The following is a 26,855-nucleotide window of genomic DNA, read 5'->3' on the forward strand; positions in this document are numbered from 1 at the left end:
GGCATTAGTAAGTGCAATGTAACCATGCATTGTGTTGGTTGCAACACTTTTCTCGTGCTTGTGAAAGACACTTAAGAAGATTTAGGAGATCACCGAGTGAAGTAGAAGTTAATGAAGGAGCTTTGCGGTAATTATCTGAGGAAGAGAGGAACAAGGTGTGTGTGTGTGTGTGTGTGTGTGTGTGTGTGTGTGTGTGTGTGTGTGTGTGTGTGTGTGTGTGTGTGTGTGTGTGTGTGTGTGTGTGTGTGTGTGTGTGTGTGTGTGTGTGTGTGTGTGTGTGTGTGTGTGTGTGTGTGTGTGTGTGTGTGTGTGTGTGTGTGTGTGTGTGTGTGTGTGTGTGTGTGTGTGTGTGTGTGTGTGTGTGTGTGTGTGTGTGTGATAAGAGTGCTTCTGTGTTTGGGGGGTGTTATAATGCAAAATGACTTTGTGCATTATGGCAGACCTTGATCTAGTGACCGTTAACTTTGACCATACAGTAGTGAACACATACATACACACACACACACACACACGCACATCGTGGTTTCCAGCTTTTCATCTTGTCAACAAGTTTTTCATTGACCTTTGCTTATCTTACTGGCTGATGGCCGACAGCCAATCAGACAACTCGTTGGTGGGAAACATCTAAGATTATCTCTGCTTTCGAAGATGAATTTCACACATGGTATACATGATACTAACTTATCTTTTTGTGTGTGTGCACGTTGCCCGTATACACACTCCAGAATTTAGATTAACACAGCAATGGTTGAGATATTGCTACTGTAATTAATGGGCAATGATACACATTGTACTGTTAATAAAGTATATGGTAATGTTTAGCAAATACAGTTTGAAACACATCAGAAATCTGTACACAGAACAACATTTTGTTTCTCCGTGTCCCTGATGCAAAACTAAAAGATGATGCAACATTCAGGGACAGGGAAGCAGACAGATATGGTGAGGGTACAAAAACAAGAAGCGAGATAAAAAAACAAGTGCTTACATGCAGTGCAATACACCAGACAACTGCATGAGACTGTATAAACAATATCAAGAGATAGTATATGATCACATGTAAAGATGAATTGATTGGTCCATTGCCAAGAAAAACAGGTCACACTTTTCTCACCGTCCCAACGAATAAATATATATATATATATATATATATATATAGAATAAAAACATTAAAAAAGGCACACAAATAAATATATAAAAATAGCAGCCTTCACACAAATGTGATAATAATGCAGCTATTTTATTGATTAAAAAAAATCATTTTGAGTTATTGATCATGCAACATTTCCACACATTCTCTCGTCCAAACTTATCATTTTTTATATCAATTAATCTTTCTATTTTTCAAATTGTCTATACAATGTCAAAGGATTGGCCCATCATTTGAACATACTTTAACAACATATGCACAAACTTTCAATTGGTAAGACAATTTACAGAAAATTCCCATACAGATTTAATCAAATGTAACTATTTGCTTATTTTCTCTATTTTGTTTTATTTGGCTTAATTGGTCTTGATTATTTATTTTCCAATGTCTTAATAACTAAGGAGTAAGCCAACAATATTCAACACACTCATTAATAATGAAATTGATTATTAGTTGCAGCTTAATTGAACACTTCTCTAAATAAAATGTAAATCTGGTCCCTGCAAATGGAGTCTCTCTCTGTCTCTCTCTCTCTCTCTCTCTCTCTCTCTCTCTCTCTCTCTCTCTCTCTCTCTGTGTCTGTGTCTGTGTGTGTGGCAGCCTCCTGTCATACATCATCAATGAAGAACAACACACTCCCTCTCTGCAGGAGGAGCGCAGTGGGAAACGTAGTTGATCATGATCATTTGTTTTTTGTGGCACCCTGAGGGAAGTCGGGAGACAAATGAGAGGAGGGAGGAACAAATAAAGACGCGTCCTGATCCTCATCCATCTCCTCTGGTGGCGGAAAGGAATTAGCATCTCATTAGCATCCCGTTATAAACCCGCTGAGCGCCGAGACTGGAGTACAATCCACTGTGTGTGTGTGTGTGTGTGTGTGTGTGTGTGTGTGTGTGTGTGTGTGTGTGTGTGTGTGTGTGTGTGTGTGTGTGTGTGTGTGTGTGTGTGTGTGTGTGTGTGTGTGTGTGTGTGTGTGGACTTCCTATGAAGAGAGACCAGAATTAAACAAGGCTGTACCATATTTAGTTTTATGAATTGTTACGTTCAATGTTTTTGAATTAAGCTTTGAATCTGTCATATTTTTTTTTTAAGTAAAATTCGTTTTTAAATGAATATCAGTTTTTGTTACATATATGGTTTTATACATGTTATTTATGATGCTGCTAGTTCGCCTTTATTATTACAGGTGTGTGCCTCTATTTGAGTGCAATAACCAGGAGAGCCATTTGACCGTACTGAAAATGCTGTTTTTGCTAAATGACATCAAATATGATGCATCTCCTTGTCTGCAACTGTACAGAAGTACCATGTTTGTACAGAATCAAGAGGCATAAAGTCCATAGGGACTTGGCTTGGCAACTGGAAGGTCACCAGTTCAAGTCCCGGAAAGACCAAATGCTACCGAGGTGTCCCTGAGCAAGGCACCGTTCCCTACACTGCTCCCGGGGCGCCGTACATAATGGCAGCCCACTGCTCCTAACACTAGGATGGGTCAAATGCAGAGAAACTGTATTGTTGCAAAGTACCTGTACTACCTAATGACAATAAGTTCAATCTTCAATAATGGAGTGCAAAAAAAGCTGCACATGAATTGAATATCAAAATTATAACTGAAGGTTTAAAGCTTAAATCTATTTGGCACAGCCGTAAAATAAGATTTAATCACTTCACTTTCTCTCTCACTTTAAGTAATTAATAGTAGATTTAAGCATACTCATTCACTAGTGCATGTGAATGACATATCTTTTTTTTTGTGACCACCTTTTTATTTATTATTTTGCCCTCACAAAAGGGACTTATATATACACAGATACAAATTATGTAGACAATATAGACAAAGTGAATCAATCAATCAATGTTTATTTATATAGCCCAATATCACAAATGTTACATTTGTCTCAGTGGTCTTCACAGTGTGTACAGAATATCAGTATGACAATACGACACCCTCTGTCCTTAGACCCTCACATCGTACAAGGAAAAACTTCCGAAGAAAACCCACAGTTTAAAGGGAAAAATGGGAGAAACCTCAGGGAGAGCAACAGAGGAGGGATCCCTCTCCCAGGACGGACAGACGTGCAATAGATGCCGTGTGTAAATTGAAAAGATAATACATTTGCAACATATATGACATATATTGACACAATGTACCTCTCAGATGAGGTCATTTCATACTGATTTCCATACAAAATGCTAAAACAGGGAAATAAATAGGATTTCTTTTTAAGGCACAAAAGCCCAGTGAAAAAAAAAACAGATGTCAAAAACAGACAGGAGGAAAAAAGAGACACTTATTATTTACTCGTCTGGTCATCAGTCACACAAACACACCTCTGCTCGGTCTGAAGGACAAAATCTGGGCTTCACTCTGTCCACCTGTGTGTGTTGAAGATGACAAGTGAGTTTAATCACTTAAGGGAATTGCGTGTCTATATATAGGAGTTGTTTGAACAGGTTTTCACTTATTCGATATCCCCTGACAGCCATGCATTGTCTTCTGACAGAATGTTAGCCGTGCAGAGGAGGGATCTCTGGCTCCATCACGCCCATGAGATCCAGCTTGACATTTATGTGCTGAAAATTGCTTGGATTATTGCTGTGGGTTTTTCTGCATTACTGCTCATGCTAAGTATCTTCTTCCATTTATTCCAGACAAAGCAGGATGTGAAACACATTATGTGCTTCGCCAGAGGATCTTTCCCAGAAATAGCTTCAGTTATTAGAAAGCCAAAATTGAGAAAATACTGAAGCTTTTATGAGGCAACTAAAGGTTGTAATTCATCATTGAATATGAACAGGTGGTGGCGGACATTTATTTACAGGAAAATGTCAGAGTTTAGTGGTCTCAGAGGAGGCAAAGTCGAGTTGAAGTGGGGAAGCTACGTGTTTTTGAATTGTTCTTATCCGACAGATTGTTAGCCCTCTATAATAGTCGATTCAGAAAATGTTCTCACTGTGGTTTGTCGGGAAATGGGAGAGACATTTTGAAAGCTGAATTGTGTCAATTTCTAAACTGGTAGTCGACGAATAAAAATTATTAAATGGGGTTTAAATTGTTTAAATGATGTTTCTCCATGTTGGCAGCATGTCTCAAAGGAAGGCAATCTGGCTGCTGTTTGCTCTGTTTTGTTTAAAAATATCTAAAAAATCTATTGGAAGGATTGAGTTTGATTGGTACTTTCTTGCCATCATGAAGTTGACATTTAGGATTATTTCTTGCTAAATAATAAATGACACATCAACTAGGTTTGTTAACATTATACCTGGTAACTTCACTATGTTGGCATGATTGCATTAGACATTTTGTTTTTCTCAATTGAACTCTTGATTTGTATAAGTCGGACCACAGAGCATTTTTGCACTTCTGGTTCCCTAATCATGAAGTCGGTGTTTTTATTCATTTGGTTATTGATTAGATGGCTGCATTTAGGTGTGGTTCGAACGAGCGAGAAGAGTTTGAGATGTTTTTAATGATCTACTCATTAGTTTGCTTTGTTTAGCTGGTTGTGTTGACTCTTGCAAACTGTTCTAACTGGACCTTTCCAAGTTGTCGATTTTACATTTATACCTGCTGGAACTGTAGTAATGTGTTGACGCCATGCGATTGTGTTAAGTTTGTAAATGACCACATGTTTTTACTTGAAAGATGTGTCTGTTTTTGATGATGGTAAGACTTCCATAATAATCCTAATTCAATACAAAAATCCTATCGTTATGTTTTTGTGACGCTACCAAGACCTTCAACTTCATCCCTGCAGCACACAGTCTAACGTTTTGAATAGTGTCTTGCTTTGATTTGATTTGACGGGAACTGAAGTGACTTATAGAAATGAATATCGCCTCACCCCATTTCACCTCTGTAATAGCAGGAGCTACAACAGCTCTTTGTTTTTCTTGAACTTCCCCATCGTTTGGCCTCACTTTGTCTCAGCGCTACTGTTTCTCCAACCACAGACTCAGTGCTTCCTCTCTGCGGTGTGTGTGTGTTAGGGGGTGTTGAAAATAATCGTTTCTACGATGCATTGCGATGCGGACGTGGACGATTCGGTCTCGATGCAGTGACGGAAGATAATCGGTTATAGAGTAGTAACGTTGCTTCCTGATTTTCCGGCCACGTTTTTTCTGTCACTTTAATATCAAATCGGTCGGTGACGCAGAGATCAGGGAACAGACGTGACAGCGGCACAGCGGCACAGTAACACGGAGCAGTCTGCTTTATCCACCAACACAAGAACACCAGTCCAGAACCCACAGCAGAAGGACCCGCTCTGAATCACTCCGTGTCGCTGCGGCTCAGAGACACAGACAGGGATATATGTTTTTCAAAAATAATCGCGTTACAATCATGTCAGGTTTTTGGTGGATTTAATTGAGTCTTGGATTGCAGAGTATGAATGCCCTCTAGCAATTTCCAGACGATATATACGTGTGTAAAGTTTGTGAAGGCAGGAGGAAAAAAGCTTCCGCGATCACCGTCTCCTCTCCGTTCCTCCAAGCCCCGCCCCCTCCCTGAAAATAATGAGTGACATGCTGATAGTGACCCGATAGAAACTTTATTATTCACTTAATCACTGAGATATAATGAAGCTAACTTAATCTCATACATTCATGGGATTTATGTAACAGTAAAACAGAGAATGTAAGTGTGCACACACATGCAGTATCTTTGTTTGTATATGCTGTTGTAAATACTCCTGTTGTCTGCTGTGTTCAGACTCAAGTCCTGTGTGTGATGCCACATTCAGGACATTCAGTGTCCTTTCTTAACAGAAGACTGTTGCTAGAAGCTGCAGCTAGACTGCAGAAGCATTAGCTTTTTGTTTTTGAGGATGGAACAACTTCACACACGGAGGCTAGACCTATACAATTCATTTATTTTGGTTTATAAATTAATGTCAAGACATTTATGTTATTGATTTCTGAAGCACTTTCTAAATAATAAAAATAGAGTTAATGTGTATTTACAGCATGTATGCATTGATGAAAAATAAGCCATGTGCAGTAATATAGAAAATTGAGGATGCAACGCATTGGTATGAATCGTGATGCACCGTGATATCGAACCGAATCGAATCGTTGACAGGATAATCGTAATCGAATCGTGAGACCAGTGAAGATGCACAGTGTGTGTGTGTGTGTGTGTGTGTGTGTGTGTGTGTGTGTGTGTGTGTGTGTGTGTGTGTGTGTGTGTGTGTGTGTGTGTGTGTGTGTGTGTGTGTGTGTGTGTGTGTGTGTGTGTGTGTGTGTGTGTGTGTGTGTGTGTGTGTGTGTGTGTGTGTGTGTGTGTGTGTGTGTGTTTGTATTCTCCATTCAAACCTAACTGTCTCTCTTTCTCTCCCTTCCCATTATCCAGGTTTCAGGAGAAATGAGGAGATGAGAGCAATGGAGGTTCTGTCCATCCTCAAAGAAAAAGTCGCCTTTTTGTCAGGTAAGATTATTTTCATAGTGTTTACAAATCTCCCAAGTCAAAAACCTCGCTTGTCTGAGCATCCTAGTCTGATGAAACATGAAGTCCTCTCTCCTAAAATAAGCCATGCACTCTGCCTGCACAAACTCAAGAGGTCAGACTGAGGCCCAGACACTTGACCCTTGACCATCTTCACCCTCAGACTACTCGGAACACACACATTGACACACAGGCAGCCTTTGTTGAGTCAATATCAGCAGGACTGGATAATATACTAAGCTACAGCTGTGTCTTTGCCCCCTCTAAGTGAAGCTCAACCATGACACACACATGCACACGCACACACACTCGAGTCACAGGAGGCCGATCCGGAGATGTGGACTGCCAAGAACATCCAGCAGGATTATTTGTACAACACACACGAGTATAATTCAGCTGGTGCGTTTGTGTGTGAGACAGTGATGGAGGAAATCTTCAGATCCTTTACTTAAGTAAAAGTACTACTAGTGAAATGTAAGGGAACTCAATTAGAAGTAAAGAATGGCACTTAAGTAAAAGTATTTAAGTATGATCAGGAAAATGTAGTGTAAGTATTGGAGTAAAAGTACTTATTACAGAGGAAAACTATACATATTTAAAAGGAAAAACAGAAAAAACATTTGAGAAGATGGAACTGTGAAATAACCCTAAACCCTAACCGCCAATACATTCTTTCGGCAACCCAATCGTTGCTTGTGGTGTGCTTGAATTGTATCTTGGATCGTTTAATCTACATCAAAACATCTTAGTTCAAAAGTATGTAGTACATTTTTCTGTGTAGAATAATCAACATTTATAGAGAAACTAACTAACGTAGCTGTAACTTAGATATAGTGAAAAGTACAATATGAGTATAAAGTGGCACGAAAAGAAAATGCTCAAAAGTACCTCAAATTTACAGAGTACAGTATTTTGAGTAAGATATACTTTATTGATCCTAATTTGGGATTTTATTTCATCACATCATGTTGATAAGACCTTGCACATGAATTAAAAAATTATAAAATACAACAAAAATATACATATCAGCAGTAGAAGATAAACAAAATACACAAACCGTGAATATATACATATAAATAACATAGGATATATGTCTATATATATATTGAATACACCATAAATATACAAATATACAGACATGAAGTGTAAATGTACCTAGCTACTTTCCACCAATGTGTGTGTGTGTGTATCTAAGTGTATACCGATGGAAAACAAGCCACACTCGCACAACAGATCAAAGAACAACAAAGCAAATGATATGGTAATTATTGTGTGTCTGTGTATGATGTGCGCTGAGGAGGTCACAGGCAGAAACACAACAATGAGGAAAATGACGCTGACAATCACACAGAAAATTGAGAGACAGGGCGTTGTTGCCATGGAGATGACTTACTCTCTCTCAGCCATAGTATTCGCCGGCAGAGTAATTGGCTTTGAAATAAGGGAGGGGGGGGAGACCGCCGGTGAAAAGGAGGGTAAATGAGTTAAGCCTATTACCCTCCAGTGTGGCTCCTTTTAATAATTGGGACGTGTTGACCCTCACCCACGTCGGCCAAGTTCCCACGTGAGCGGCTCTCTCTAAGAAGCAAAATAATATTATGACAGTAGCAGATAGACATAATTCCATCTCATGACCATGTACTGCAAACAGCGAGTGATACCCTACCACCCATTAAAGGGACATCATTATATTTAAAATGTTGGATTCAGACCAGAGAGCCGTTGAAGGCAGAACTACTGTAAACGTACAACAATATGGAATTCAGATTTGAGCTCAAAACGCTGCTTCTCATACATGGAATCTGAAAAAAGAATAAAAACATAGACGATTTGTAAAACAGTGAATCTCTAGATGATGCTGTCCTCTAACTAAAGCACTTGGATTGAATAATTGTCTTTTTCGATTCTATTTTTTGGGATTTTACCATTTTTAAAAAGGTTTCTCAGTCAGTCTGCCTCATTGCTAGAGTGCTCCCATTAGCTGAGTTTCCAGCAGAGCAAGAAGTCATTCAAATCAATTGTAACTCTGTTACCAGGGGCGCTTTGATCAGCAGGCTCAGCATCTCGTACTTTCCGAGCCCATCACTCATTTGCTGGATTAGCTAACTTGTTACTATGATGCCTATTCTTCATTTCTGCTGATTTAGTGACCGCTCAGCTCATCTTCACTATATTAGCTCTACGAAGGCATACCATGACAGCATAACATGATGGGCAGTGCTTTCAAATAAAAACACATTCAGTCTGTCAAACGTGTTTTTTGTGAGATATTTTACCAGCAGTTTAGGTTGTGAGGCAATGCCAGTAACACACACATGTGTTTTACATTGAAACCCCACATCGAAACTGTTCAGATGCTGCTTTCCTGTCCATGCATACCTCTGTCTATTTTCGGTTTGACCTGTATGCATGTTATATTTAACTGTGTGTGCCTATATAGTATTTCTTATATGCATTGTAAAGTGTCCTTGGGTGTCTTGAAAGATGTCTCCAAATAAAAAATGATATTATTATTATTATTATTAAATGGCCATCTACAGATTGTAGGGTTAGTGGTTCAATCCCAAGCCACTATCAAGATGTGAAAGTGTCCTCGGGAAATAAAAACAAATTCTGGGAAAGTTAACCAACCACCGCACATGAGCCACCATCTCTCACAACTGCTCTTTACCCCAAATACTTAACCCTACATCGCTCATGTAGCCATGTCGACGAGACTGATGTGTATGTAACCGTCAGCTAAAATGACATCTAATATATATCTGTACTCCAATCTGTGTGTGTGTGTTGCCTCAGGTGGCAGAGACAGACGCGGTGGTCCGGTGTTAACGTTTCCATCACGCAGCAACCACGACAGAATACGAACGGACGACCTGCGCAGACTGATCGCTTACCTCGCAGGCATCCCCAGGTTGGTTACGTGTGTGTGTGTGTGTGTGTGTGTGTGTGTGTGTGTGTGTGTGTGTGTGTGTGTGTGTGTGTGTGTGTGTGTGTGTGTGTGTGTGTGTGTGTGTGTGTGTGTGTGTGTGTGTGTGTGTGTGTGTGTGTGTGTGTGTGTGTGTGTGTGTGTGTGTGTGTGTGTGTGTGTGTGTGTGTGTGTGTGTGTGTGTGTGTGTGTGTGTGTGTGTGTGTGTGTGTGTGTGTGTGTGTGTGTGTGTGTGTGTGTGTGTGTGTGTGTGTGTGTGTGTGTGTGTGTGTGACCCGGAGCAAGTAGTGAGGCTCCGTAAGCGAACACGAGATGGAGCGGACACAAGCATGTGATGGAGGGAGAAATCATTTAAGAGCAGTTAGCTTGCCGCAGCTTCTTCACTGCCAAATAAAGCAGTTCTAGAAACACAGAGAGATGCTGAGAGGGAAAGCCTGAGCTCAGAGAGGGACGTATTAGAAAACAACTGATGGACGGCAGGAGGGATCATTAGAGAGAGAGGGAGAGGATTACAACTGAGGGAGACGGAGCGCATGCGTGAGGAGGTGTGTGTGAGCGAGCGGGTGTGTATGTGTGAAAGCAAAACAAAGTGTCGCAGTAGCCGAGGCGGTGCAGCAGCAGCAGATACAGAGGAAGAGCAGCTCCTTACCTCGCAGGTAAAACATCTCTCCCCTCCAGATGTTTACTTTAATCTGCCGCTCCTCTCCTCCCTCCATCTGTCGTTCTCCTCCATCCTCTCTCCGTCTGCTCGCATCTCCACGGAACTCACCACATTATCTCTGTGTGGTTTGGCGTAATCCGCTGTCTTGTTTTAATGTCCTTTTTGGCATTTGTAACCCACCGTCATGTCATGTTTTGCCTTTTTCTGTAATCTCTTTCACCTACGTGATATTTGACGATTAGAGGTGTTCTATTTTGGGAAACATCTGCACACTGCTGCACACTGGATAGCCACGGACAGACTGGCAACAGAGGGAGAAGTTTAGAAAAGCCAGTAATAGAAAAGGATATTTTAAGAAAAAGGGCTTTTTTCTAAATGCTTAAAAAGACCAACAGGAGAAAAAGCAGCCCAGCTTTATCATAAAAAAGTATTCAAAGAAGAGATGGTATGTGTTTCTGTTTTGCATTACATCAGACATCTTGTGTGTACGGTTGTGTAATAACCAGATCAGAGCAGCACAGAGAGATGAGGCTGCTGATGTTCAAATGTGCTGATCTGCATTTTCTTATATCCATGCTCACATTTTTGACGTGTGTGTGTGTGGGATATGCGTGTGTGTGGGATGTGCGTGTGTGTGTGTGAGAGCTGCGTGTGTGTGTGTGTGTGTGAGAGCTGCGTAGGCGTCTCACCGTATAGAAAATGCGTCATCTCACAGTTTGTTTTGATTCTCTTTTTCAATCTCTTTCTCCCTCTTGTCATCCCTCTCTCATCCTTTCCCACGCCTGTCATCGGTCTCCCCTCCCTCTGGATTATACTCCCCTCCGCCCCTCTCTTTCTCTCTCCCTCCCTCCCTCCCTCTCGTCTCTTTTAATTCCACCCACTCCCGCCGACCTCCATACGTCTCCAGCGAGGAGGTGTGTAAACATGGCTTCACGGTCATCGTTGATATGCGCGGCTCCAAGTGGGACAGCATCAAGCCTCTGCTGAAGATCCTGCAGGAGACCTTCCCATCCTGCATCCACGTCGCCCTCATCATCAAACCAGACAACTTCTGGCAGAAGCAGAGGACTAACTTCGGCAGCTCAAAGTTCGAATTTGAGGTAGGAGGAGAAACAATGTCGGATTCTTAACGAAAACTGTTTATTTTAATGTCATCTTGGGTCTATGGATTAATCTGAAGCTGCAAACACGCTGTTAGAGGAGACAGATTGGGATTGTCATAATGTGTGGTGTGCCATGCATGACAGCAATAGGCTCATAATGGGATTGAAGTTGAAACCAGGGCAGAATGAACCACTGCAGTGACAGCTAAAGCTTGTGTTATGTCATTCTATGAGGCTAAAGTGAGGATAAGCATAGTAGATTTTTAGCATGCGGTAATGACTACTGCGAAAACCCTGGAGATATCAAGCAGGGATATTAAATGACTCAATTCTATACTGGCCAATTTAAAAACGAGCTATCTCTTAATTCCCTGTCAGCTGAGTTGTCATAACGACAGCTGCAGTCAGCTGAGCTGCTCATTGTCAGCACATTTGGTTATGTATCTCTCCCTGCTGCATCACATTGCCCTGAAACTGAAGATCACGGGTGTTGGTGACATTTTCAGCCGAAGCGGTTGAACCCTTCTTCACAGCTGATTAAATGATATACTCCCAACAACACGCTTATCGTCATGTTCTGAGTGTAGTGTAAAGCAGTACACTAAATAAACCACAGCTTTGGCTAATCAGTGCGGGCGCTCTGCTTTTGAAGTCGAGAAGATTCCTTTTACGTGATGTCGAAGCCCCGTTTCCTAAATGCACTGTAATGAGGAGCGGGTAACGTTGTCCCGCCTTCTCGGTTTGATCTGCTCTCTGTGATAATGATCAGCCTACCCCTCATCCCAATGGGACGGATGATACAAACCCCCATACTGTAGCGCAGGTGGAGCCCTGTTGCTCTTATGCTCTCCTGGACACTCGCATACATGCTGTTTCTCATACGTTCTGGCTACAGCAGTGTGAGTAGATGCAGTGGTGTGGAAAATGATTGTTCACATGCACACACACATACACACACACACACACACACACACACACACACACACACACACACACACTGTGGTCTGATGACACCATATTGATCATGTGAGAGGAATTATAGGCAGATGCCAAAGGGCAGGTTATCCATGAGCATGTCTGCCACACAGACATTGATTGCACTGCATTTGAATGTGTGTGTTCACTACCAGACATCACGTAGTTCATTTATTATTATTTCTACTGGTTATGAGCAGGGGGTGTTCTTTTATCTTGCATTATTTAAGTTCATATCATAGTTGCTAGGACTGCGGTTGCATTGCTTGTGTTCAAAATCATCCACGCCCGAGTAAAACAGCGTAATGCGTTCCAGTATTCAGACTCTCAGACCAATCGGGTGCAAGCATTTTTTACCACACAGTATTCATGACAAGAAGTTGCAAACCCCCAATTCCACCCCTCCCCCGCTCCAGGTGGTAAACCCCGTGTTAAAACAAACATACGACAGAGACGTAATTGATATTGATATGCACAGATCAAATATACCATCACATAAATAACCCAAGCCCATTTTTAGTTTATGCTACTCCGTGCCAGCCTTTGAAACCCCGCGTGCGACAGAGAAGGCATTTTCCTTTCTGCGCGTGTGTGTTCCAGAATCTTCCCTCCCAGCTTGTATAAATGAAATGTAGGAAATGTTCCTCTCCCTCCTCTCTGTCCATTTGAGCCGGGATAAAAGGAAGCGGCGAGACGAAGTGCCGACAGGCTACAGCTTCCATTTGGGTTGTTGATGAATTGCTCCTCGGTTCTGCGGGAGATCAACGTTACCCTGGAGCCCCGACCCATCCTCCCTCTCACCGTTCAACACCGTACAAATCAATTCACTTAAAACAACAATAGCAAAAATGCAATATCAGTGTTTTCCCCTGGCCAAAGCCACTTAGCTTACCCAAGGACAACAGTGTGTTTCTGCGTTGTTTGGCCGACACAAAGCTATCTCGCTATCCCTCTGTCTCCATCCGTCTCTGGCCATGTGTGTGGGGGTGTTGTGCGGAGGTGGCTCAACAGAAACACAGAGGCACCGAAACCAAACAGTGAGACATTCCCTTACTGTATCTCTGATATTGTGATATGCACCTGTTGCACGGAGAGGATTGGTTTTTCTTTTAACTCTAAAGCAAAAGATGACCCGGCGATCAAAGAGAAGTGTTCTGGCGTCACATTATGCAACATGTGAGCAAGAGCTCGTTGAACTATGATAGATGTGGACGTTTTCCGGTGGTTTCTTTGTAGTGTTGTCGTGTTGTGAAGCTGCAGCGTGTTGAATTAGCAGGATCAATGTTCTTTAGTCACACCATGGAGGGTTTAAGTTATTAATTACAGAGCTTTCCCTTAAATTACATCCCTACATCTCTGCTCATTAACAAATGTTAAGCTGCTTTATTTTGGGAACCAGGGGTTGGTTATGTCTTCCCTTACTGAATACAAACCGCCAGGAGGCAACACAGTGCGAGGAGCGGAGAGATTAGAAGCATTCTGCACCCATTTGACCGAGTTAATCCTTTTAAACACCTTTGCATCCTTTTCTCACTCACCATCTTGACTAATTGTCCTCCACGCTTTCTTCCTAGACCACCATGGTGTCACTAGAGGGCCTGACGAAGGTCGTGGACCCCTCCCAGCTGACGTCGGACTTCGACGGCAGCCTGGAGTACAACCATGAGGAGTGGATAGAGGTGAGATTGGTCCTTCATTCTGTCACTCAAGCCCGGTCCAAACATCTATCTTGAAATCCTTTAAACACCCACTGACTTCAATTAATAAAGAAGTGCCTTACTCAACTATCAGAAATGCAGGCATGAAAATATGTGCATGAATTAGCAGTGACTGTTGGCAGGTGTAGCAATCAAATGGTTACTATTCTCATTGTTAGCAGAACTCTTTAGTTGTGGTCTAGATCCATTATATTTGGTGATATTTGTATCTCACTCCTTCTTACTTTGGGTGTGTTTTCATGCAGGTGCGTGTGGCGTTCGAGGAGTTCTCCGGTCACGCCACTCAGATGCTGGCTCGTCTTGAGGAGATGCAGGAAACGGTGTCGAGGAAAGACTTCCCCCAGGATCTGGAAGGAGCCCGGCGGATGATAGAAGAACACGCCACGCTGAAGAAGAAGGTCATAAAAGCCCCGATAGAGGAGCTGGACACAGAGGGCCAGAGGTAGGCACACAGAAATGCTCGGGCTTTCCTTTTTCCGCTTGATATAAGACTGGAGATGAAAACAATAAAACAGTATGACGTTCTTCTTCCACATAATGTACTTGGAGCCTTTTCACTTTTACTTGGAGTCCGGCAGTGGCTCAGTCTGTAGGGGCTTGGACTGTGATCCGTAGGGTCGCCGGTTCAAGTCCTCGACCAGACCTAAACATGGAGTGTGGACTGCTACCTGGAGAGGTCCCAGTTCACCTCCTGCCCTGCCGTGGTGCCCACCGGACATCCCCCTCCCCCCCCCCTACTCCCATTGCTCCCCGGGCGCTGTACAACAGCTGCCCACTGCTCCTAGTGCTAGACTCCTGGTACTAGGATGGGTTAAATGCAGAGAACGAATGTCACTGTGTGCTCTGCATGTGAGACCATTAAAGAGGGTTTCATCCCTCCCAATAATTCTATTATTATATTATTTAATTTTTTGAATGAAGTTTGTTTCTATTATGTTTACCTTAAAACAAATTCTGAATATATCTTTTTATATTTAAAAATGTAAATGTCCTGATTTTGTTTAAATATTAAAATGTTTAATAATAATAATACATGGTATTTTTATAGCGTTTTTCCTGGTGCTCAAAGACACTTTTTCACATCAAGGTTGCAATTTTAGAAAAGCAGATGTGCAAAGATACAGACAGTAAAGATTAGAATTAACAAGTGGATACATTCGGATCCTTTCTGCATGAATCATAAATAGAACATAATTTTTTTCCAAAGAGCTCACAAGAATCCACTCCATGCCAAAGTGACGTTATGAATGGAGTGGATATGTATCGTATTTTACTTCTCTGTGACATATCTTAAAATATGCAAATCAGGAGCCACCAGTGGAGCAGCATTAACGTTATATCTCTTATTCAACTCGTCTCCAGGTTGCTCCAGAGAATCCAGAGCAGCGAGTCCTTCTCCAACCGTAACGGCAGCAGCGGTGGCGGCGGCGGGGGGGGAAGCGGTGGCGGCGGGGGGATGTGTAACGCCGACACGCAGGGCCTGGTGCCGCGCGTCACCCAGCTGCTGGACAAACTGCACTCCACCCGGCAGCACCTCCACCAGGCCTGGCACGTCCGCAAGCTGCAGCTGGACCAGTGCTTCCAGCTGCGCCTGTTCGAGCAGGATGCAGAGAAGGTGGGTGGGGGGGGTCATACAGCATGTGCAGTGGTGTACTGATAATCAATATAGCCTCAGCTGGGGATCACTGTGAGGCGGACAACTGCTAATAAAAACAAAAACTTCATTACGCCCAGAGAGTGCATTGATTTAAGATGTCATATGTAGCTTTCTCCATTCAATAATGATGAAAAAAAGACTAGACTTATGGTATATCTTTTGTTAAGTTGGGTTCATACATCGTTCCAAATGTAAAGGTGATGCTCTTTGAACACGCGTTACGGTTGCTGTACAGAAGCTGTTATCCAACAGACTTGAATCTTAACTGTTTTTAACCATATATTTTAACCAGAGTAAGGTTACGCTAAACAAAACATCCTTAAATAAACATAGATTTGTTATGTATAACTGCTTTATTCAGTGTTTTTAAAGGTTTTAGTCACATTGAATGGTTTGATTGTGAAGGAGTAGTCCTCTGTAGGTATTTCGGCTCCAAGTAAAACCCTCCTTAACGCCTGGATTTCAAGTTATCAGAAAAACAAGCGTAGCAAACCCCAAATAGCGTTGTGAGAAGATCCATGTTTTAAAACCAAACTGCTTAATTCAGGGTTTTCAGTACTTTTAATCACTGGGGCAATTTGTTTAGGAGAGGAGTAGACTCCAGCAAATAGTGAAAACCTCCTGAACGATGAATAACGTTGTAATCCTAACCGCGAGAAGCTGAATGACATGACAAACTATATTGCTTTACAAACCCCCATTGGGCAAAAAATGATATACTGCGAGCTTTAAAAGTGGCTTGAACTTTTTTTCTGGAATAAAACGAGAGGTAGAATCTGAACAGCTGCACCTTGGCACCACATCCCACGGTGACAGACAGGAAGATGGAGGAGAGCTCCTTCAGCTTCAAAGCCACCTTCTCTGGCTGCCTCCCCGACGCTCAGGTGATGACAGCTGCAGCGCAGAATAGAAAGAGACAGGGGGAGAGGAATTCAGAGATCCATGTTTGAGGGAGTAGAATAAGAAAGCAGGTTGCAGCAACGGAGAGAGAGAAGGCGCTGCAGTCGTAGGAGCTTGTTGCTAGGACACCATAGGCCACGAGTTTGTTCTCGAGGAGAGCCTGAGAGGATACTCTTAATAGCGGCAGTCCATTTCTCTGTATCTGGCCTGGAAAGATGACAACTCTACACACACACGCACACACACACACACACACACACACACACACACACACACACACACACACACACACACACACACTGATCTAAGTGTCGACTGTTTATCTTCACCTGCTGTTTGCAATGATCCATGCAGGTTAATGGTGATCCCGTAACTCGTGTTTTCATTCGGCTAACAATGTTTTTTTATTTCTGTCATTCCCCGTGCTTCAGATGTTTGACTGGATCATGCACAACAAGGGTTTGTTCATGGCAGGCTACACAGAGATTGGCAACAACCACCCCCACGCTATAGAGCTGCAAACCCAGCACAACCACTTCGCTATGAACTGCATGGTAAGATGTACACAGACTCCCAGCAGGAGGTGATGCTGGTCCGCCCACTTGGAGTATCGAGGCCCTTGCCCTGCACTCTGTAATCATACAGTTGTGCACTTAGCGGCAACCTCTAGTACTGTGTTTGAGTGTTTGTTTGGAGCAGCCTATGCTTTTGTGCATACACACGTTTTCTTCGCATTAGCAGCCAGTAATAATATTCTTTATCCACAGTCTGTATTACACAACCGTTGCTAAACCATTGATAGCAGAAATCGATGTAGCTGCTCGAGTTTCTGCTTTAAGATGAGAAACTAGGGCGTGAATTTAAAATCTTATGCCTTTCTTTTACTTACAGCGTGCAATTAACTATTTCCTCAAGCCTATCTTCTCATCTCTACTGTTCTTTATTTTTAAAATCTCTCTTTTCTTATCTGGTGCTTAATATCCATCAACTAGGGCTGCTTGATTTGAAAAAACTAACTAATTGCAATTAATATGACTGACATTGCAACTGCGATATAACCCGCGTTAATAGAGGGAATTATCTCTTTTTTTTTAATTGTTCAATTATCATTGAAATAGGTTTTTGTATCAAGTCTGTGGAATACAGTGTTTTAGGCCTGAAGTTCTCTGCACCATATTTAATTCAGAATGATATAGAATAATAATTATCACATATTTTGATTCGTCAAATATTGCGATACCATTTCTAGCCCTACCCTCGCCCCATTTGATGAACCCGTCTCTCCGCCTCTCTGTGCAGAACGTGTACGTGAACATAAACCGCATCATGTCGGTGGGCAACCGGCTGCTGGAGTCGGGTCACTACGCCTCGCAGCAGATCAAGCAGATCTCAAGTCAGCTGGAACAGGAGTGGAAGGCCTTCGCGGCGGCTCTGGACGAACGCAGCACGCTGCTGGAGATGTCCGCCAGCTTCCACCAGAAGTGTGACCAGGTGAGTTCAAAAACACAGATATACAGCTGCAACCAGCGTTTCCGCCAGGGGGGCGTCTTGCCGTCATTTGACGCCCTTATTCAGCTCGGAACGCCCTGAACTCGAGCCGAGGGCGTAAAACAAAAATAAAAAAATTAGAGAGAAGATCGAGAGTTTTTATCGCTTGAAATTACGAAAAGGAAAAAGGACAAGAACATCCCTCTGTTGGAGGGGATGTTCCTCTCAGCCCTGGCCTGGCGGAAACACTGGCTGCAACTTAAGATTGCGTCTGTCACCGATTCATCTGCTGAATATTAAGTCAATAAATAAACAGTTTTCAAAGGTAAAAAAACGTACACTTTTTCTTTACCCGAGGAGACATGTTGAAATTGCTGTTTTGTATTAATAACCATTCTAAACTAAATGATCATCAATCATTTATGGCAAGTAAGCGCAGGAAGTCTTCACATTTAAGAGACGATGTTTTTATATTTTCCTTTACAAAAGATTTATATGATGAAGGAATCATTCTTATTATTGACAATACATTTTCTCTGGATTACTGATTGATAATTGCTTTAGATATACACAGAGGAACGGTCTTTTAAGTTGGCAACAATATAGAACATAGTGAAGGATCCAGACTTGAGCAGGCCTCACCAACATGTCTGAGGCTCATTCATTATCACATCATATGTTTGTCTAATTCTCAGAATAACCTAAGCAGATAAGCGTGTGTCCCCAAATGCAACACGTCATTAAAGTCAGGAACAGTGGGAATAGAATTCAATAAAACTCACATTAATGTCCCTCTGGAACGAGCCGAGGTGTTGACCTTCACTATCTTAACGGATGCACACGGACACGTATGCAAACACTTTTTTGTTGTAAAAAACCCCCCCAGCCTCATTAAATCTATAAAGGCTCACATATGCACGCATTATCATATATTTACATACAGGGTTGCAGCATATAAATACGGCATTTGTTATCGAGATGTTATTTCTGTCTGTGCTCATTAGCCGAGCCACTATGGAACAATTCATGGCCGGAAAGGGAAACACAAGCAGAATCCCAAATAGGGAACATGGGTGGTACGACTTTTCCGACGCTGGAATATTGCCGTCATCAGACCAGCCTTTTATGTTTGTGAGCTGAAATAGAAACAGCTTTTTTTTTTCAAAAAGTTCCTCCTACACACTAAGGAGTTCATTTTATATCGTTGTTGTTCTCGTGTTTTTATTCCAAGTATCACTGCTTTAAAAGAGAATAATGACTTCGCCTCAACTTGTATCATCTTTTTGACCGTAGCGTTCCTTATTGCTTTGCTTTCCTTCACTCCCACGGGTGTGCTACAAGTTCTAAGAAGTTTCCCCAGGCTATGAACAGCACAGTCAGCCATGTATAATTCTCCTGAAAAAGCTTTAAGAGAGCTCACACATATGGACATTTGTGCATCTTTAAAGCTGAGTAATAGTATAAGAAATGCTCCTCAGGCTGTGTCTTATACACTCCTGCATGTCTGACTTCCATGTGACTCCTGGGAAGAGCAGCTGGATGTATACAGCACCGCGTCTCATGTGAAGCGCTTTACCTCTGAGTCTGTGTAAATGAAGCGTGCGGTTCTCCCCCTGCAGTACATGAGTAACGTGGACTCGTGGTGCAAGGCGTGTGGCGAGGTGGATCTGCCCTCTGAGCTGCAAGATCTTGAAGACGCCATCCACCACCACCAAGGCCTGTACGAGCACATCACCGCTGCCTACTCTGAGGTAAAAAACACACTTTACATACATATACTAACGTGCATTAAAACAAGGAGAAGAAAATAGCATTTACACCACATTGTTGTTTAGGTTGTTTAATACACTTATACGAGTCACCCACAGAGAGGTTTTGTTTGTTTTAAAACATATTCACATACAGTAGCTTTGCGAACTTGTCCCTCTTAATAGAAGTTAAACTTTAAAATGAAGTCTGCTCTCACAACATGGGAAAATGCAGCTCAAATTGTTTGGGGTAGAATTACATTTGGCACGATATCGTAGGATAAAGTCAAATGAAAGCTTTTTTCAGCTTAAGTCTACACAGTACAACTCTATACTGAACATTTAATTTGAAATAGATGACTACTTTTGCACTGACAATATTGAAGGAGTTGCATCTGTACAGTGAGAAAGATTACTTTTCATTGTGTTTCTCACCAATTCCTCATTTGTGGCTTTTTCATTTATCATTTCCCTTTTTACGTTTCTATTAAAACGCCAAAGCGTGTGCTTTCGCAGGTAATTATACACACAGTTTGCTGGCTGTAGCTATACATGTGTAGATATTTCTAGGTGAAAACAAAACACTTTATTGCCCGTTTCTTTTCGTTCTTACGCGTTTGCCTTGTGAGTAAAAATAAATGACACTTGATGCCTTACTGTTCTTTAGGTGAGCCAAGATGGCAAAGCCCTGTTGGATAAGCTGCAGCGACCTCTGACCCCGGGCAGCGCTGATACGCTCACAGCATCGGCCAACTACTCCAAGGCCGTGCACCACGTCCTGGACATCATCCACGAAGTGCTGCATCACCAGAGGCAGCTGGAGAACATCTGGCAACACCGCAAAGTGAGGCTTCACCAACGTCTGCAGCTCTGCGTCTTTCAACAGGACGTCCAACAGGTACACACACTCCTACACACACACAGACACACACTGTATGTATGTTTCTGTTTATTCGTAAGCACACATTGTAATGCAGGACAAAGCATAATTACAATTTGTTTCAGTACAACAGGAGAGGGTTGGATAGTAATTTGAAAATAGTAGGGTCTTCTGTTTTAATATGCAAGGCCATGTTTTCTATCAAAATGTCCTTGAGTTAGTTTATTTATTAGAAGGAAACATTGGGTAAATGCCTTAAATGTAAATAAAGGCTTAAAAAACAGCATGCTATAATCAATAATCAGATTTGATCGTACATATACACAACAAAAAAATCGTGGGCATTCCTGAGGGTGTTGACATGGCAACTGTTTCCATGGAAACTGAATTGGGTCATATGTCCGTGCAGATGCTTTTTTGTGCAATAACGCCGCGAAGGACAGAGTGCAGGGAGAGGAGTGTGACAAATAAACGGCTCAGTGCAACGCCTCGTACAATACTCATTATTATTTCTGTCATTCCTCTTCTCTTACACACTATTTCGATTATCGTCAATACTTGTTGTTTATCTACGACCTCAGAGCACCCCCTTGTGGTCGCCTATTTCCTAACCTGTGTGTCGTTTCTCATGGTTTCCTCTGCACAGGTGCTGGACTGGATCGAAAACCACGGCGAGGCGTTCCTCAGCAAACACACGGGCGTGGGGAAGTCTCTCCACCGAGCCCGAGCTCTGCAGAAACGCCACGAAGACTTTGAGGAAGTGGCGCAGGTAGCTTTCTCTCACTCTCACTGCCCACCTGGTTCAAGCCAGTATATCAAATACTGTGTAGATAATGACATTCTCTTATGTTGAAATAGCCCATAGTCATAGTACGGTGCTTTTTATTATTTTCACTGTCAAATCAGCATTGACATCATTTTCATTATTTATATAAACGTAAAATGTTTTAGGGAATTTAATTTCAAAGCAAGACTATACAACGTAGAATTTTTTTTTTTCTTGGAAAATTCGAACTTATTTTTGAGTCTTAACTTCAATTTTATTCCAAATTACCTAAGTGACATTTTATTTCTTCTTATGGATTTTTTACTGCAGTGTTGTTGCTATTAATTAAGCAAAGGATCGTTAACCACTGCTAAAATCTGACAAAGTTGTGGTGATTTTATTTTCTACATTGCCATTCGTTTCTCTTCCTCTTTATAACACCTTCCTCTAGTTCTCAATTACTCCGTGTCCTATCACTGTCTATCCGTGCACACGCCTCCTGTCTCCTGATTTAAATTCCTCTCTGCCTCGACTCTTTCTCGATCTCCTCATGAAACCTGAATATATTTTAATTGCATTGTTATGGTCTTCCTGGGCTAATCTCCCCCTCCATCCCCGACCAGAATACGTACACGAATGCAGACAAGCTGCTGGAGGCGGCTGAGCAGCTGGCCCAGACGGGAGAGTGCGACCCGGAGGAGATCTACCAGGCCGCCCACCAGCTCGAAGACCGAATCCAAGACTTTGTTCGCCGCGTGGAGCAGCGCAAAGTCCTGCTGGACATGTCTGTCGCCTTCCACACACACGTCAAAGAGGTGGGCAGGGTGACGTAACGCTGGAGTGGATGGTGGGCTGCCCGTTTGTGTGGATGAGAGCTTTCACAGCGCTCTCAAGGGGAATTTAATTACCAGATTAAATTCTGATGTGTGTGTTGTTTCGCTTTTATGCAGTTAGTCACACAGAGATGGGCATTTTTAAGTCCTCACTTGAAACCTGGTTTAAGAGCCACTCAAGCTCTTTTTGGGGGGGGAAGTAAATGTTTATGTTGGCATGACGGATTACATAGTAACGAAAGATGTATGTTGGATGGGATTCATCTGCCGTGATGCAGTTATTTGCTTTCAGTAAACCCTCATTCAAGTTTTATCTACCTTCCGTAACTACACTAGGTCTCTACAAAAGGTTTGGGATTTTTTTTGGGAACACAAGTCATAACTAAGAAATCCTTTTAGACTAAGTGGCCTAGGAACTGTAGATATCCTATTGTAATGTTGCTTATACTTGCGTTTTACAAGGCTATTTGTGAGACACGTTTTTTGTATTGAGTAAACGGCCACTGTACCGTACACAGGTAGTTTAGTGATAGCGTTAATGTAAGGGTCAGATTAGGTGAGGTTAGAATTGAACATGCAATTACAGAATCTGAACTGTCCTCCGTGAGTGTAATTTAGCAGCTTTCATAACTGGTAAAGTGACGGCAAATGTGTGTCACTGATTGTTGGCATGTCAGGGTGTGATCACAGTGAGTGTGTTCTGTGACAAAAATGTTGAGTGTGAGCTTCAACGCAACTTCCAATCGGACATTGTTCCATGTTATTTATTGTTGACAGTTTTCAGTGTACTAATGAATGTCCTCCCGCAGCTGTGGACGTGGCTGGAGGAGCTGCAGAAGGAGCTGCTGGACGACGTTTACGCCGAGTCGGTGGAGGCGGTCCAGGATCTGATCAAGCGCTTCGGCCAGCAGCAGCAGACCACGCTGCAGGTCACCGTCAACGTCATCAAGGAGGGCGAAGACCTCATCCAGCAGCTCAGGTACTGATCACGACACCTGGCTGAACATGAAACCAGTGCTAAGCAAAAACAAATGGGGAGATCATCGGTGGAAGCAAATGACGTGTTGTGAAGGAGAGATTATTCTAGTCTACATACTTATGTTTATTGAAGCTCTTTAGGTTATTATTTCACTATGTTACTTTTTACGTGTGTTATCATTATTAAATGCCAGTCAACTATGAATATATTCTTCTATGTACAGTAACAATATCTTTTAGATCTACTAGAAGTGGAACTGAATCAAACCATAACATTTAAAATAAGCTAAAAAACAAAGTGTATACATCCTTAATTTTACTTCTAATGTGAATCCAAAACAAAATGAAGTTTAATCGGGCAACTAGAGTAAAAACCAATAAACTGACCATAACCAATTCTTTAAACTAGTACTACTAATAGTAGTGATGATGCGTGTGTGGCAATAAATACGTAAGAAACATTTATTTTTAGGTCAACTTAGATAATTGGCTTTGTCTCAATAAAGTGTTGGCAGGGTAGGGACGTAATTGGAAATAAAGTGAGTGTGAATATGTAAATATATGCAATGAACAGTCAATTTAATAAAAAAAAGACAGTAGAAGCAAAGCTGAAGGATGGGTGGAGGTGTTGGAGAGGACCTATCCAGAGGATGTTCCAGTCCCTCTTCATCCTCTTCCTCCCTCTTCATCCACCCCCTTTTTTTGTATCTCTTTCTCTCCGTCCCTGGCGTGTTGGCTCCAGTGCGAATTCTTACATAATTCTGCTTTTATAAGCACACGTCTAATAGTGTGCCAGTCTCCACCGGGAGGTGAGGATCTCTACTTCACAGATTATCAAAAATACCATTTTAATTTAAAGCTATGACTCGTATAAAGCGCCCAGATACCTTTAATGAATACCATGTAGTCACGGTTGAGTCTTGAAGGTTATATTTATGTAGATTCCATAGATCTTTTGGCTTTACCGACTTAAAGGTCCCATGTCATGCTTTTCCGGTTATGACCCGTCCCCTTGTGTGTTATGAAGCTTTTTCTGCATGGAAACGGTCTGCGGAGTCACAAACCCTCAAAGTACACCCTGTAGCGAGTACAACTCTAACACAGAACATACCTGTCTATGCTGCCCCAGAACGCCTCGTTGGGGAGTTTACTTATTGGGTATAGTGACGTATTTCGGGTTTAGTCACGTAATGTAACGGCTCCGAATGGAAATGGACCAATCTGCGGAGCCGTTACATTACGTCCGCGGAGCCGTTACGTTTGGACCAATCCGCGGACTTCCTCAGACACACTCGGCGGGACGTTGCGAGTCTCGCTGCTGCGAGGAGCGGACAGTGTGAGCCGGCTCACTGGTGTGAGGTCGGCGAGACAACGCGGAACTCAGCCTGGGCACACACACAAACTCCCAGCCAGGCTGCGGGTGTGTGTGGGTTTCGCTGAGTCTCGCTGTCTCGCAGATGGCCACTGGGCTCACAGGGAGGGGGGGGCAGGAGTTCCAACAAGCCGTTTAGGACAGAGAGTGAATACACATACTATACAGAGATGCTGTGAGAAACCAATGTGAGTTTGGAAAATGGCACAATATAAATGTATTCTCGTAGACCTCAACAATGGAATTATGATCAGTAGAAATGGCCATGACATGGGACCTTTAAACACTTCGACCTGCATTATAAATAAACACATGTTGGTACCACCTTGGAGACCTCCCGTTGTCTAACTGGTGTCACGTCATTTTAAACTCATTGACCTGCCCACTAGAGTCCGCTTCTGGCATGAGACTAGGCTCTAAACAAAAATAAATATAAACCTTGCGCAGTCCAGAAACATATAAAACCGCATTGAGTGTGGGCGTGCATCTGTCACGCAGAATAATCAACCTGAAGCCAATCAGGATCAATGTGACGGCTATTGCTTACTCATATTGTGCTCTCTGTAAACTCACTGGTGTTGGTGCATCATGCATGTTTGCATCTGTCAGATTGATGAATCAGAGAGTGCATCTGTTTCACTCTCACACTCAATCTGCCGTCCACATCGTGTGCACCAGCGTTTCTCCTTTTATTAGAAATCTGATCTCTTAGTATGCTGTAGGAAATGTTTTCAGTAGGAATGCATTGTGGTGCAACAGTGTTATAAATATAACAATGAACAAAAGCAACATATGGAACGATACTTAAAACATGTTATTGAAAAAATAAATCAATATCACAAAAGTAATATGTGCGTATAAAAGGGGTAATCTTGACCCAAGAATAATACTTGCGATGTGTAAATCATAGTATTTTTTCATACAATGAATTGCAGAAAGTACTGCGACACCCTTACAAATATGGAAATATTGTCCTCATTTATCTTTTTTGTTATTTCATATACATCTGAGTATCTTTGGGATTTGGACTGACAAAACAAAATTAAAACACAGAAGACAGCAGATTGTTAAATAATGTGTGGGACGTTATTGAGAGTTGCAGAAAGACTATTTGCTGATAAGCTGTAGTACACAAGTTAAAATATGTTATAAAAGCAATCGCAACATAAAAAGCCTACTCTACAAAATCCAGCATTGAACAATTGCATTTTAAAGGTGAAATTGTCCCTATTTTCTTCATGCCGACTTCCACAATTTAAATGAACATTAACTTCCTTTCTTGAAAGTACTGCGTTGCTGTTTAACCGCTGAGTCGGCCACTGAGGCAGCAGTCTTGAAGATCTCCTGGCATCCTGCCCCGCTGTGTCTTTACGGCTGTTTGTGCGTTTCTGTTGCAGGGACTCGGCCATCTCCAGCAACAAGACGCCCCACAACAGCTCCATCAACCACATCGAGAGCGTGCTGCAGCAGCTGGATGAGGCCCAGGCCCAGATGGAGGAGCTCTTCCAGGAGAGGAAGATCAAACTGGAGCTCTTCCTGCAGCTGCGCATCTTCGAGCGGGACGCCATCGACGTGAGTCTGCCTGCGAGGAGAGAGGCCGTGTGTGTCTGAGTGACTTGTGGTCAATCTTAGACATTTTAACTAATTAAAATAGTAAAGATGTGACTAGTCCTGATGCAAACTTAGTGCTACAATCTCTAAGACAATCTACCTAAGAAAGCTCAAAGTTGTAATACAGTTTAGAAAATATATGCGTTATAAGTGTTACTACTTCAGATCCATTGTCCTTTCAGCATTGTGGATACATATGTGTGTAGCCTCGTTCAAATGGAATCGCTTGTCCTCCCTCAGATCATCTCTGACCTGGAGTCGTGGAACGAGGAGCTGACGGGTCAGATGACAGAATTCGACACAGAGGATCTGACGCTGGCCGAGCAGCGGCTGCAGCACCACGCTGACAAAGCCCTGACCATGAACAACCTCACCTTCGATGTCATCCACCAGGGCCAGGAGCTGCTGCAGTACGTCAACGAGGTGCAGGCCTCTGGTGAGTGCTACGCCAACACTGGCTGTTATAAGGAACCGACAACAAAGCGGTCGGCTCACAATCACTTTCCTTGCGTCCATTGGTATGTCCTCTTTTGGTAGCTTACCTTCAGTTAGAATTTGTTTTGGTGGTGCAGTGATGACGTAGTTTGTAGGCCGACCCAGAAGTAAGCTTTGCAAGATGTCCCTTGTCGTAAAGCGATGGGAT

General features: G+C 42.5%; 1 protein-coding gene across 5 annotated transcripts in view; it reads left to right on the forward strand.

The window, feature by feature from the left end:
- The window catches only part of LOC117454747 (triple functional domain protein-like), a 91,373-nt gene that overhangs the window by 29,314 nt on the left and 35,204 nt on the right, over window positions 1–26,855 (forward strand). For all 5 annotated transcript variants that reach the window (XR_004553020.1, XM_034093903.2, XM_071204882.1 and 2 more), the window contains exons 3-17: window positions 6,504–6,578; window positions 9,393–9,507; window positions 11,091–11,283; window positions 13,836–13,940; window positions 14,225–14,421; window positions 15,342–15,594; window positions 16,968–17,090; window positions 17,836–18,027; window positions 19,644–19,775; window positions 20,440–20,670; window positions 21,299–21,421; window positions 22,042–22,233; window positions 23,061–23,230; window positions 25,999–26,173; window positions 26,453–26,648. Coding sequence is in view for 4 of the 5 variants with exons in the window: in XM_034093903.2 (XP_033949794.1) it covers window positions 6,504–6,578; window positions 9,393–9,507; window positions 11,091–11,283; window positions 13,836–13,940; window positions 14,225–14,421; window positions 15,342–15,594; window positions 16,968–17,090; window positions 17,836–18,027; window positions 19,644–19,775; window positions 20,440–20,670; window positions 21,299–21,421; window positions 22,042–22,233; window positions 23,061–23,230; window positions 25,999–26,173; window positions 26,453–26,648 (2,472 nt within the window). In the remaining variant the exon portion in view is untranslated. The remainder of the gene's footprint in view (window positions 1–6,503; window positions 6,579–9,392; window positions 9,508–11,090; window positions 11,284–13,835; window positions 13,941–14,224; window positions 14,422–15,341; window positions 15,595–16,967; window positions 17,091–17,835; window positions 18,028–19,643; window positions 19,776–20,439; window positions 20,671–21,298; window positions 21,422–22,041; window positions 22,234–23,060; window positions 23,231–25,998; window positions 26,174–26,452; window positions 26,649–26,855) is intronic.

Source organism: Pseudochaenichthys georgianus, chromosome 11 (genome assembly GCF_902827115.2).
Source record: "Pseudochaenichthys georgianus chromosome 11, fPseGeo1.2, whole genome shotgun sequence".
NCBI classification, from domain to species: domain Eukaryota; kingdom Metazoa; phylum Chordata; class Actinopteri; order Perciformes; family Channichthyidae; genus Pseudochaenichthys; species Pseudochaenichthys georgianus.